We start from the raw sequence: 12139 nt of genomic DNA on the forward strand, positions 1-12139 counted from the left end.
TCTTGGAGACAAATTTTGAGAGTTTGGTAGAAGAAAAACCCACTCATGTCCCTAGAACAAGAAGGCTGTGAATCCAAAGCTGCCATAGCTGTTGCCAGTGGCACAGTGTGGTGGGGCTGTGGGAGCTCCCTGGTTGCGGGTCACCCAGACAGCGGGTTCCCCTGAGCTGGGCTGCCCGGAGCTGGCAGGCTACAGCACCCAGACATCCCCGTGCATCCGCTCGCTCCGCTGTGTTCCAGGGATTAACATGCTGTGCAGAACCTTGCACAAAATCACTGATCATTTAGTGAATTCCAACGTCATGAATAAATCATGTGTCCCTATGTAGGAAAAAGCACTACAAATACATTAGCCTACCTTAAGGATTGTATTTTTTTCCCTTTTGTTGTCTGTACCTACTGTAGGTAATACCGGATTACCTGGTCCACCAGGATCTCCTGGGCCAGTAGGACAGAAAGGCATCAAAGGTGAGGCAGGCCTGCCAGGTCCACCTGGAAAAGTCGATCCAAAACAGCTAGGAGCAAAAGGAGAAAAAGGAGAGCCAGGTGTTCCAGGTACTGAACTTTGCATGTGGGTCTGGGGAGGTGGTTTGTCCTCTACAGGTAACAGTGACTTGTAACTGAATCCATTACAGCTTATTCTTTCTTACAGAAAAGAAGCTCAGAATACAGAGGTGGCTTAAGGTTCTCTTATTTTAGGCTTTTTTTAAGTGGTTCTATGAGCAAGTTACTCTGTATGGTTAGTTTGCAATGTCCTTGCTCATGAACTGTTACTATTATTTGCCATACGGTGATATTGTAATAGCACTAAGATGCTTTCAGCAGGATTACGATTCAGTCTTCCAGATGTTATTCCTAAGGATGATGAGAGATAGTTGTCATGGCTGCTGTGCTGGCTGCATTCCTGCTGCCTCGCAGGCACTTGGGCCTTTGCCTTGTAGGATGGAATTGCACAGGTCATCTGTATCACCTCCAGATTCTCCCTTTGGGTGTCTCTGTAAGCTTACCCTCCCCTGAGTTAAGTGTCATCTCTCTGTGTGTTTCTACTTGGGAAGTTGGCAGCCTGGAAGGTTTTCTGTTCATTCAAGTCTGTTTTCTCTCTTGCTTGCTTCCCCATCCTCCCTCCGCAAGGGTTCTGATGTCTCCTTTGAACTCTAATTTAGTCTTGAGAAGAATAAAAATAATCTGCCCTAGAGAGAACCAGAATGCCTTTCTCTAATGTTGGCCCAGCAATTATTGTGCTAGTTTATCTATTCTATTAATTTCTGTGAAGCCTAGGTAGGATCCTAAGACACCTCTTTCCCTGCCCCCCCAACCCTACCACCCCCTGCCCCTGTTATGTAAGAGCTGTAGAGGGCAGATTTAACTATGCTTGCAGGGCAGCACAATGTTATTGTAATAACCAGGTAGATTTTGTAAAATCCGCTAAAATACCTGTGTTACTTTTTATAATATATCAGTCTGAAAGTGTTTCTGGTGTAGCAATATAATTAAACATGTATATAAACAATCTAGATGAATATAGAGAGGTTAGCATGGAGCCTGCTCATCTGAAAAGACAGTCCCTTCTGAATGAAGTATATTGGCATTAGTCATAAAGTTACTTTTTCCTCTGCTTACTTATATTGTTCCTGTTCTGTAGTAATTTAAAACTTTCCAGAAGCAATATTTTGTGTTTTGTGATACTTTTATTTGCTGAACTATGGGGAATTATATTTACTGGAGAAAAATCCCTATATGGATTTTCATTCACCTATAGCTACATCTGATCTTCTAAGGTAAAAGAAAACATACAATAGTAGTAATAGTAATAATAATAATAAAAGTGTCTTTTTCCTTTGAGGTATTCCTGGTTTGTCAGGACAGAAGGGTTATCAAGGTCTGCCGGGTGACCCAGGCCCACCGGGGCTCAGTGGCCCACCAGGTGTTCCAGGACTGCCAGGTAGGTAAACAAGGCCTCAGATGGACAGTTTTGATGTATAAAAATTTGCACACATGTTTATCACATGGGATTGGGATGTTAATCCAGGTATATCTAAGCAAAGCCTAGGGATTTACACTTAAAGCTGCAGCACAGTTTTGTGATATTTAAAATCATTATCCAATGATAATGAACATGTTTTGAACTCTTTCCTTTTAACAGACCCAAAAGCAGTTTTAAGCTGATCCCATTGAAGGTTAGGATGGCATTTAGGATGGCTGGAAAAGTGCTTGCTACTTAAGCAAACAACCTGACTGCAGGATCTGCCAACAGGACTTGCCTGTTTCATGTGCTTATTATTTATATTATTAGTCATTATACTCATACTTTGCAAACAGCCAAACAAATGTATTACAAAGGTTGTCTGCATGTCACATCTTTGCTTTCAAGAATTGCAGGTGTCAAGAAAACAAATTCTGGCATGCACTATTTCTTCCTGCAGCCATAACAATTTATCTGAAATCTTGAATCTTTGCTCACTGTGTCTAATGTAGGTCTTGCTTTAAATCTTTTTGGCTTGGGGAATTTTTTTAACCATCCAGGACTGAAACTAGTTTGAGCATTGTAGGTTGCATTGAATTCTGTAATAAAAGCTACTGAATACCTATTGCAGCTGAGAAAGAGATAATGTGTTCATTTTGCAAGAACAACTCATGAGAGATCTAGTCATACCACTACTAAATTGTTTCAGATGGTTATTAAATTGTGGACTGAGATTTGACACATTTAATTAAACTAATCTTCAAAACAATGAAGTTGTTCCTCTGTTCAAATCTTGGCTTGGGACAAACTTGAAAACGTTTAACATTTTGCTACAAAGGGGTATGAAAAAGCATGTAGGAGCAGTTTGAGGCATAAAGTGACTCCAAATCAATTGCCTTTGTAATTAGATTACAATCATATTCATATGAGAATGAATGAATATCAGAAACTTTTAATTGTTGCTATTAATTAACTAACACAACAACTTTTCTTAGGCATCAAGGGAGACACAGGGCTTCCTGGGCAGCCAGGACCAATAGGACCTCCAGGGTTAAAAGGTGCCATGGGAGAGATGGGCCTTCCAGGTCAGTTTCTGTGCTTGTATTTTACTTCATTTTAGCCAGTGTTTTCCTTTTATATAGTAAAAAGCTAGATAAGCTTGTGTGCCGTATATAATAATATTTAAATGGCAGTGCAGATGAGGAATAAATAGAACCCTACACACATATTTGTTGAAATGGTACATAAGGAATTGGAAATACCCATTAAAACAGAAAATGTAAATAGCAAATATATTGTAAATGCATACTATTTAAAGTGTTTATGGATGCAGAAGCAGAATTATCTACGTTTTGTATCTTTCATACTTTTCTGGTTTCTCAGACTCGACTTTACTGAAAGTTCAGAAAAAACTATGATTTTGCAAACCCACCTAGAATCATGGAATCATTTTGGTTGGAAGTGACCCTCAGGATCATCGAGTCCAACCATAACCTTTAAACAGCCTGTTCCAGGTCTTCACAACCCATTCTGTGAAGAATTTTCTCCTAATATCCAATCTGAACCTTCCCTGGCACAACTTGAGGCTGTCAGAAGACAGACATCAGACACAAGCAAAAGGGGACGGAAGAAGTTAATTCTGTTATTTAGAAAGATTACTGAAACAGAGATTCCGTTTTTCTGAGGATTCTAATATTAAATTGTGCCTAGATAATACAAAGAGATATTTGGATTTGTGTAAATTAAGAATAAAAAAGGAAAGCTTAGAAATGTCTTGCAAAAAGCTATGACAGCTTTTAGGTAATTGTTTTAGTTTGTTTTAAAAAATAAAAACACATTAGGTATTCAAAGCCAGCCAGTCAATTTGTTATCACTTTCTCGTTCAGTTGCTGTAATTTGAGTGATTTCTCTAAACCACTGCAGAAGTTTTATTTATATTTACAAAACTCATGTTTTATCTTTTGGGCAGGTCCCCCAGGGATTAAAGGCAGCCAAGGAATAGCAGGACGTCCAGGGCAGGCTGGGCCTGCAGGATTTCCTGGACTGAAAGGAGAGAAAGGTGACCCTGGTCTTCCAAGCATTGGTATTCCTGGTCTCCCTGGACCAAAGGTACATTTAGAAAATTGTTCAACAGAAAATTCCATGAGGATATTAGATTCTGTATTATTTTTTTTACCCATAACTTAATATGTATTATGTATAACTGTAAATATTTATATAAATATATTAATAACAAGCAGGGCTGAATGTGTTTTTTTTCTTTTCAGGTAGAAGCAAATATTTCTAATTTTAAAGGTGAACATATTTATAGATAATCTAGTTAAATGAGAAGATTGTTTACCAGACCTTTCAAGTTGGGTTCAGTTAGTGGCCTAATCTTCACTGTGACACCTGCTGACATTTGGGTAGTTGGTAGGGATTTATACAATTAATATTGTTGTTCCCATGCCTAATTATGTAGTTAATTTTTTAAAAATTAAAACAATATGCCTTTAAAAATAAAGCACTAGGGAGCTGATATATCATGACTACTGCTGCTTAAAATTTTTAAGTCTATATAAAATATTTGCAGTAATGTTTATCTATATCATCCTTTCTGTCACCCACAAAAAAGTGACAAAAATACCTACAGAATATCAGGCAGCCTTTGCTGATGTGTTCCAGTTATGTTGAGCAGCCTCTAATGTAACAAAACATTACATGATTAAAGCTCCACAGATCTCGTATTTTCTTCTGCCTTGTCATGGGGTCAAATCTCTGTCTCTTTCGATAAAAAAGAGAATGCTTTTTTTTTATTAATGAAGGCCAATTCTGAGGAAGGGCTATGATACTTGATGCAAAATTGTAGGGGAAAACTGTTAAAGTCTTTACAATTGCTATTTCCAGTTAATTTTCTGTGTGAGACGGTCAACATTAACTGGATAGAAAGAGAAGTGTACACAATGTAATAGTGATCTTTTTGTGATGATAGGACTGGGAGCACACAAGAAGGACTTACCCATCATACAAAGGCTGGGTTCTTATTTCTGTTTGCTGTTTTCTAGGGTGACCTTGGTTTGCCTGGATACCCAGGTAGTCCAGGCAGTAAAGGTATAGCTGGAAATCCTGGTTTGCCTGGATTTCCAGGCAGTCCAGGTGCAAAAGGAGAACCAGGCCTTCCTGGATTCCCAGGTAATTCTGAGCAGGATTTTTAATTTTTCCTTCTTCCTCTCTGATACTGATAAAAATATCTAAACACAGTGGGTAATTGGTAGAGGGGTGTAGCTTCTTTCAAAGTTTCTAACAATTGCTGCTTGTAAGCTTCGTGCTGTTGGAGTTCTCACTGCAAGAGTAAGTGTGTGAATGCATCCCTGAAGAGTGCCTTCTGACTTGACTCATCTGCTCTGAGGGGATGGAGCAGTTGTGTTAGCTAATGCTGTCCACCCCCAGCAGCACTCAGACTATCACCTTCTCTGACTAACAAAATACACGTTTCGCTTCATATTTTTCCTTCGTGAATCAATAAAAAAGTGTCATCAGGAAAACTGGGCTTTGTTAATAGCATTGTCTAATAATATCTTCTAAAGATAAATCTCTTTCTGAAACATAATGGAACTAGGTTTTCCGCTCTTCTCTAAAAAAATCTTAATATTGTTCATGGGTATTTGTCAGTTCGTTCATCCTCAGTTGGTTTTTACCTATTCTGCATTTGCAGCCATAAAGGCTGTTCTACAAGCATGCTTGAGCTGCTTTAACGTAGGAAATAAGGGAATTTATAACAGTGTAGTCAGCAGGAAGCTTAGAAGAGAACAAAACCTGGCCATGAACCTGATAGTTTTTTAACCTCTGCTTCATGTCATGCCTGAAACACTGTGAAGAGTCAAAATGGTGTATTGATACAATGCCTTGATCAGGCTCAGATGCTGCTCAGAACACACGTTGTTTCTCCTACCTCCCACTCACTTCATGCCATAGGAGTGACAATCCAGTGTAAATTCTAATTAAGACAATTTTTATTGGGAGCTGTTTTCAGGAAAGGAAGAGAGAACTGGGAAAGGACTGGCCAGCCACAGTTTCGTAACGCTTTCACTTTGTTGTCAAGCAGAAATATCTGTCTCTAAAATGGTAATTTCCTAGCAGACTGCCAGACTTGCTGTGCCCTTATCCATGGGCACTCAACAATTCAGAAGACTGAGTCTTGAGAGTAGCAGTAAGGATGGTTGTGCCTGTATGGTTTTTTCCTCTGTGCTTTCTTTGCTTTATAATTCATCTCCTTGATCAGCTGTAAATCTGCAAAACGAACATAAATATGATATCTTCATACAAATTATCTCATTTGTTACTCAGGGTATCTCACATTATAGCATTTTAAGATCTGGTGAAAAGCCAGTTTTGTGCTTAATTTGACTGAAATGCCTGTACTTTACAGGAACACCGGGAATTCCAGGACCAAAAGGTATTGAGGGGCCTCCAGGTAATCCTGGCCTGCCTGGACCGCCTGGGCCAGTAGGTGAGCATGGGCAGTGCAGCAGAGGCCAGCTGCTGCTGTGAAAAACACAACGTGCGAAGCCACTTCCTCTCTGCTTATCTGTATAACATCCTGAAAGTGCATCTATATATATATAGATGCTCAAACACCATTACACACACTTAGTTCACTGAAATCAAACAGACAAGAAAGAAGTTTTAACTTTCTCTTGACAACTTGTGTCTGCTGTCATACTCATATCATTAGCTATTGAAACAAGAAGCGTTTCAGCATTTACCATTTTTATTTATGTTTAGTACTGCAGTGGTCTAACCTGTTCTTATAGGAGCAAAATTCTAATTTATCATAAAAAGAAGCATTGTATTATTTTTAGCAAACACTAACTGCTTAAAAGCTCACAGGCCTAGAAGCCTTTTCTAAATTGTCAGGAGGGAAGATAGAGAAAATCTTTAATTTTAAGATTACACTGTTGCGAATTTGTTGGTACCTTGTCACACCTTCAGATTCAGATGGTTGGGACGTGGGGGAGATTGCTTTTTTTTTTTATTGCGGGTTAGGCATTACTGCGCTAATGTGTTCTATCCCCCTTTTAGGTGACACTGGTCATCCTGGCCCTCCTGGTCCTTCAGGGGAAAAGGGACAGCCTGGTCGAGATGGTATCCCTGGCCCAGCTGGTCAGAAGGGTGAACCAGGTGAGGTGTCCTTCCCATTTGTTTTCTCCTCTTCACTCTGCATTGTGATGTCCTGCTTTCTCTATTCTATTTTTCCTATACACCTTCAAAGCTGCTTCTGGTTTCGCAGCTGCTGAATGGTTCACAAAGGCTGGGTGTGCTGTCAAGCTGCCAGTGAAGCACAGGACAAGAATTCAATCAGCTCTTAGATTATTATTACCTGACTTCAACATCAGCCCCAGTTCCTGTATTCCATGGTAGTTGTATTGTTCCAATTCAGTTAGAATGGATAAATTATTTAATGTCTGCCTTAAAGATAGATCCTCAAACAGAAATGCAAATGTATCGACTCCCAAAATCTGAAATAGTATCTTGTGAATGGATGGAAATATTTAGGAAGGTTACTGATGCATTTTGTAGAAAAACCTCTAGCTTTGGTGTAGACTGGTGAGTGAATGAGAATCCTCAAGGAATCAGTGGTTTAGACAAACTGCACTTTCATAATTCTCAGCCTCATATTCATATTCCCGGAAACTTGAAAGTTAAATGTTCATTATTAACTGAATCTGTTTCTTTTCAGGTCTACCAGGTTTTGGGCGCCCAGGACCTCCAGGACTCCCAGGATTGTCAGGTAAAGTTTCTCTGTTGTTCTTTGTTGAAAAAGTTAAATGTAAAATATATCTGTACAGCAAAACCAGAAGAGCATGCTGTACGTTTTGCAATAAATGAATGCCATGGCAACAACTAAAATAACATATTTTTTCTTCTCAGCCGACTGTTTTCAATTAACCAAGGTAATAAAGACACTCATTACTGACTACTGCATTTTGTAAATTAGCAATTATGCAGACAGAATAAATTCAGACAGGATAATAGTAGATAACACTCAACTGCATTGTGTGGCATTTTACTGATTTGTCTCAGTAAATAAAGCATTCATACAACAGATGAAATGTGAAGCTGCTTTGAAAATATAAGTGTTTTCTATATTTTCAAAAGCAACTTCACAACCTCACATATTATTTTCCAGTAGCATTAAAGCTCCTAAATTCCTCGGGTTCATTTGAAAATTTTGCAGGTATGCCTTAACCTTCAGCAGTGTCTCAAAAAATGATGAAGTTCTTAATATTAACAGATTTCTTCACAGGTGTATAAAAGCTCAGGAAAGCATTGCTTGTTGGCTTACAAACTCAGAGGATGTTTATGAATTGCAGCATCACTGAGCAGTAAAGTGAGGCTTAGTAAGAGCTTTTAACATGTCAGAAACCAGAGCACTTTCTCCTGCAAGAATTATCCTTAACTCTTTTCTGAATGTTAGACCAATTTTATACTGTCTCACTGTGCAAATGAGGTGAGTTGTGGCCAGACTCACACCTTCTGCAAGAGAGAGGAATGGCTCCGCAAGTTGACATTTGGAGTCTTTGCACATCAGTTTGTAACAGTGTTCATAAACATGGCTGTTTGGTTTTACAGGGCAAAAAGGAGAAATGGGGTTACCTGGCCCACCAGGGCCCCCTGGACTTCCAGGTCTGAAGGGAGAACCAGGTTTCCAGGGATTCCCTGGACTACAGGGTCCGCCAGGTCCACCAGGATTACCAGGGCCACCTCTGGAAGGTCCCAAAGGTAGCCCCGGCCCACCAGGTGCTCCAGGAAGGCCAGGTAAGGGCGTGATCCATACCTATCAACATCTGCTGGTACTTTCATATTTTGCTGGTAGGTCATCAGCCTTTAAACTTCCTCAATTTATTTGAATGGATAACTTCGAGCCTCATGGCATAAGTCTTCATGTTTGTGGGCAACCAGAGGATTTTGTTGCCAAAAGTAACCACATCTAAAAATAAACCAGCCTCAGTTTCTATTAATTTCTGATACCTGGCAGCAAAAATCCAATGCGCTTAATAAACGGGAGACTTTCTGCATGCTGTCACAGTAATCATCTAGCGAGCACGATATCGACTTTTGAACATCTGATACCTTTGCAGTATTGTCACGTGATCAGCAAATACCACCGCGCACACAAAAAAAAGTAACAAACCCCATCATTTTAAATCATGAAAATCAAATTCACGCTAGCATCACAGCATGATCAAATTGGATGGCTGCCTCCTCACCTCCGTGTCATGTAACATAAGTCATTGCTCCATTGTTCACGTGGCTCCCATGGACTCAGTGCACCGTCATGCCGTGTTCACCTTTCCATTCCATGTTTGCGTTTTGTTCCTACACCAACTAATTCTGGGAATGAAGAAAACACTATACTGAGTTAACATTGCTGAGCAACTCCCCTGGCATGTATTAGAATTTGGTTTACATTTTGTGTCTTAGACAGTGTATTTGCATTTAGATACTGCTGTTAAAAATCTAATTTCAATGAGCTTAGCACTCTATCTTGAGTCCAGAAGCACTTTCCTACCAGTAAAACTCATCTCACCATACCTGATGTTCTCCTTAAAGGAGACTACTTTCAAACCAAATTGCTTGATTACAGGTTCTTTTTTTTCTTTGCAAATTAAGAGAGAACTAATTTTATTTATTGCTCTCTCTGACCTCAGATTTTTCTGTCATTCAAAGATTTGTTTGGAGATAGTTAGTTTTGAGTTAGTGTATTTGTAAAATAGCTGCTACACATGTATTTGTCATTTTTGGGCATCAAGGGAGAATTTAGTTTTGCAGTCCATGCTTGGAAAGATTTTAAGATTCGCTTTTTCCTCCTCCTTGCTTCTGATACAGAAGGAGGCTGCCCACTGCAAAAGGTTTTTAGAGTGGAATTTTATCCAAATATTTTCACTGGAACTAGGATTGAGTAATGTTTGATTATTCTCAATGGCAGTTTGAGCTTTTCTCTTGTGCAGAGTATGCTATGAGCGCATTTGTCCTAATCGTGCATTTAATAAACGAGTCATTATAAACAACATTTTAATTTATAACACCTTAGGAAAAATTGCAGTGCTGTTTGTCAGTATAATGAGGTTTTCTTTTAATCCTAGTAAAAATACTTGAATTGTGTTGTATCCTAAACCTGTTTCTTGTGTGACTGGTGTGGAACAACCCAGTGTGTTAATACAGCAGTGAAAATTTTGGCGCAGGAAGCTGATTGGTCCATAAGAGTATAGGCTTTCCTTGTTCAAAGATTCTTATACAGAGGATATCTCCAAGTTCTAACAAAAACAAACAAACAAAAGGTAAACCAGCTAAGCACCTCCTGATGTGTGATAAATTACCAGCTGAGAGTCTGTGCTCTGCTGTAGCACTGATGTTTTTATGAAGTTTCTCATCCTGGTTACACTTCTCTGTATAAATCTGGTGCTTACTGACTAATCAGCCGGGGAGGCAGAGGAACGCTGGGACTCATTCTGTGCAGTTTGATGAGCATTGGCAGGGGGGAGACAACCAGTGAGGTTCTGCTCAGCCATGTTCTCTCTCTCTTTCTTTCTCTCTTTCTCTTATTTCCATTTTTGTTGCATGCAATGTATAAAGCGAAGCATTTGTTTTGCTCAGTTATGCGTGAACTAATGTGGATAAACCAAACTATTATTGCAGTTCTGGTACAATCAGCACTCCAGCCTTTTGTTTCAAATGATAACACAGTCTATTGTTGGGATGCTGATTTTGTAACATTTCGACATAAGGCAGTTAGTCATAAAAGCAGCTGTGTGGCTGTCAAATTACCCTCCTTCTAGGGACGTAAATCGAACCAGAAGCTGTATGTGTTTGTTGTTGACTTCTGGGTGTATTCTAAGATGAGTAAAAGTGATAAAGCCAAACATGGTGTAGCTCTCTGACTTCAGTTGAGTTACCTCTAAACCAAACACTGATAGATGGTGTTGGGGCGGATTTATACATCGATTATAAAATTAAGCCAATTTCCAGGGCAACACAACATGGTTGTTACTCCACGTCTATTTTCATTGCTATGAATAATAATAGTTTGGTGTTTTGCATAGTGTATGTAAATGAATATTGAGCTAAATCTAAAAAGAAAGGTTTAGTTGAATATGTTAGCTTGTTGATATTTCTAACAATTTTGATGTTTTTCCCCTTGTTCTAATGATGACCTTGGTGAACTCTGACCCCCCTACTCCCAGGTCCCTCAGGTTAGCCCCTTAACTCCAAAATAATAACTTAGCATGAAAATGAATGTATATACTTCTCATACTGTTTAAATGTAGATATACTGAGTCATTTTTCAGACATACCTTTTAATTTGTGGTAGAAAAGTTCCGAGTTGGCTTTCAGACTTTTCCTCCACGGTGCTGTGGGACTGGTACTGGAAGGACATGGTGTTCTCTTGCCATGGAGGAAGATCATGTGGCTACAGATTTGCAAGGCTTTTATAAAGTGTCCCCAGCTGCGAAGCTTGTTTTAGCATATTTATTTTCAGTTGAAAAAAAAGATATACTGTTTTTCATCTCTTTTAAAAAAGCATATTGCCTTGTCCTCCTATGTTTTTGCTGTATAATTGTGTTTTGCAGCTTGGGCAAATGACAGTATTCATTTTTGTAACACCTGCTGCTGTTGATTTTGGACACTCTCAAGTGGCTTAAATTAGATGCTTCTTTTCGACCAACAGTCTGTAGGAAAATTTATACGGAGTAACAGTGATGCCTTACATCCCCACCTTAGAGCACTGTAACTTTCCAGTGCAGACAAATCCTTATTTTCATTGTTTTACTTCACCAGCACGGCAAGAGGAAATGAGGAAAGCTCTTCCTTTATATGTATTTAATGAAAATGAAGCATACAGCCCTCCCCTCTGTAACACGAGGGCAGTAGAACACGATTGGTAAAAACATGCTCATTTTCACAAGCTTATCCTAACTTTAGCATATCAGCATATAGCACAAGCCAGCTCTTGGGAAGATTTTTAGCACCTGTGTCTACATTGAAAATGACTTGGTATATCTATGTAATAATAATGATATCTTTAGGTTTTGCTATGATGACTTTCAGGAAGCAGAAAACTGTTAGTTTTTATTGTGCTGTCCTAAGCACAGTGAGGTAGCAAACGTGATGTTTGAATCCCAGCGTTACGCAGTCA

General features: G+C 39.1%; 1 protein-coding gene across 1 annotated transcript in view; it reads left to right on the top strand.

The window, feature by feature from the left end:
• Positions 1-12139, top strand: part of COL4A5 (collagen type IV alpha 5 chain) — an 81567-nt gene that overhangs the window by 57832 nt on the left and 11596 nt on the right. Inside the window, exons 33-41 of the mRNA XM_065846806.2 lie at positions 405-554; positions 1843-1941; positions 2958-3047; positions 3932-4071; positions 5007-5133; positions 6371-6451; positions 7024-7122; positions 7682-7732; positions 8575-8760. Of these exons, the coding sequence (XP_065702878.1) occupies positions 405-554; positions 1843-1941; positions 2958-3047; positions 3932-4071; positions 5007-5133; positions 6371-6451; positions 7024-7122; positions 7682-7732; positions 8575-8760 (1023 nt within the window). The remainder of the gene's footprint in view (positions 1-404; positions 555-1842; positions 1942-2957; positions 3048-3931; positions 4072-5006; positions 5134-6370; positions 6452-7023; positions 7123-7681; positions 7733-8574; positions 8761-12139) is intronic.

Source organism: Patagioenas fasciata, chromosome 11, assembly GCF_037038585.1.
Source record: "Patagioenas fasciata isolate bPatFas1 chromosome 11, bPatFas1.hap1, whole genome shotgun sequence".
Lineage (NCBI taxonomy): Eukaryota > Metazoa > Chordata > Aves > Columbiformes > Columbidae > Patagioenas > Patagioenas fasciata.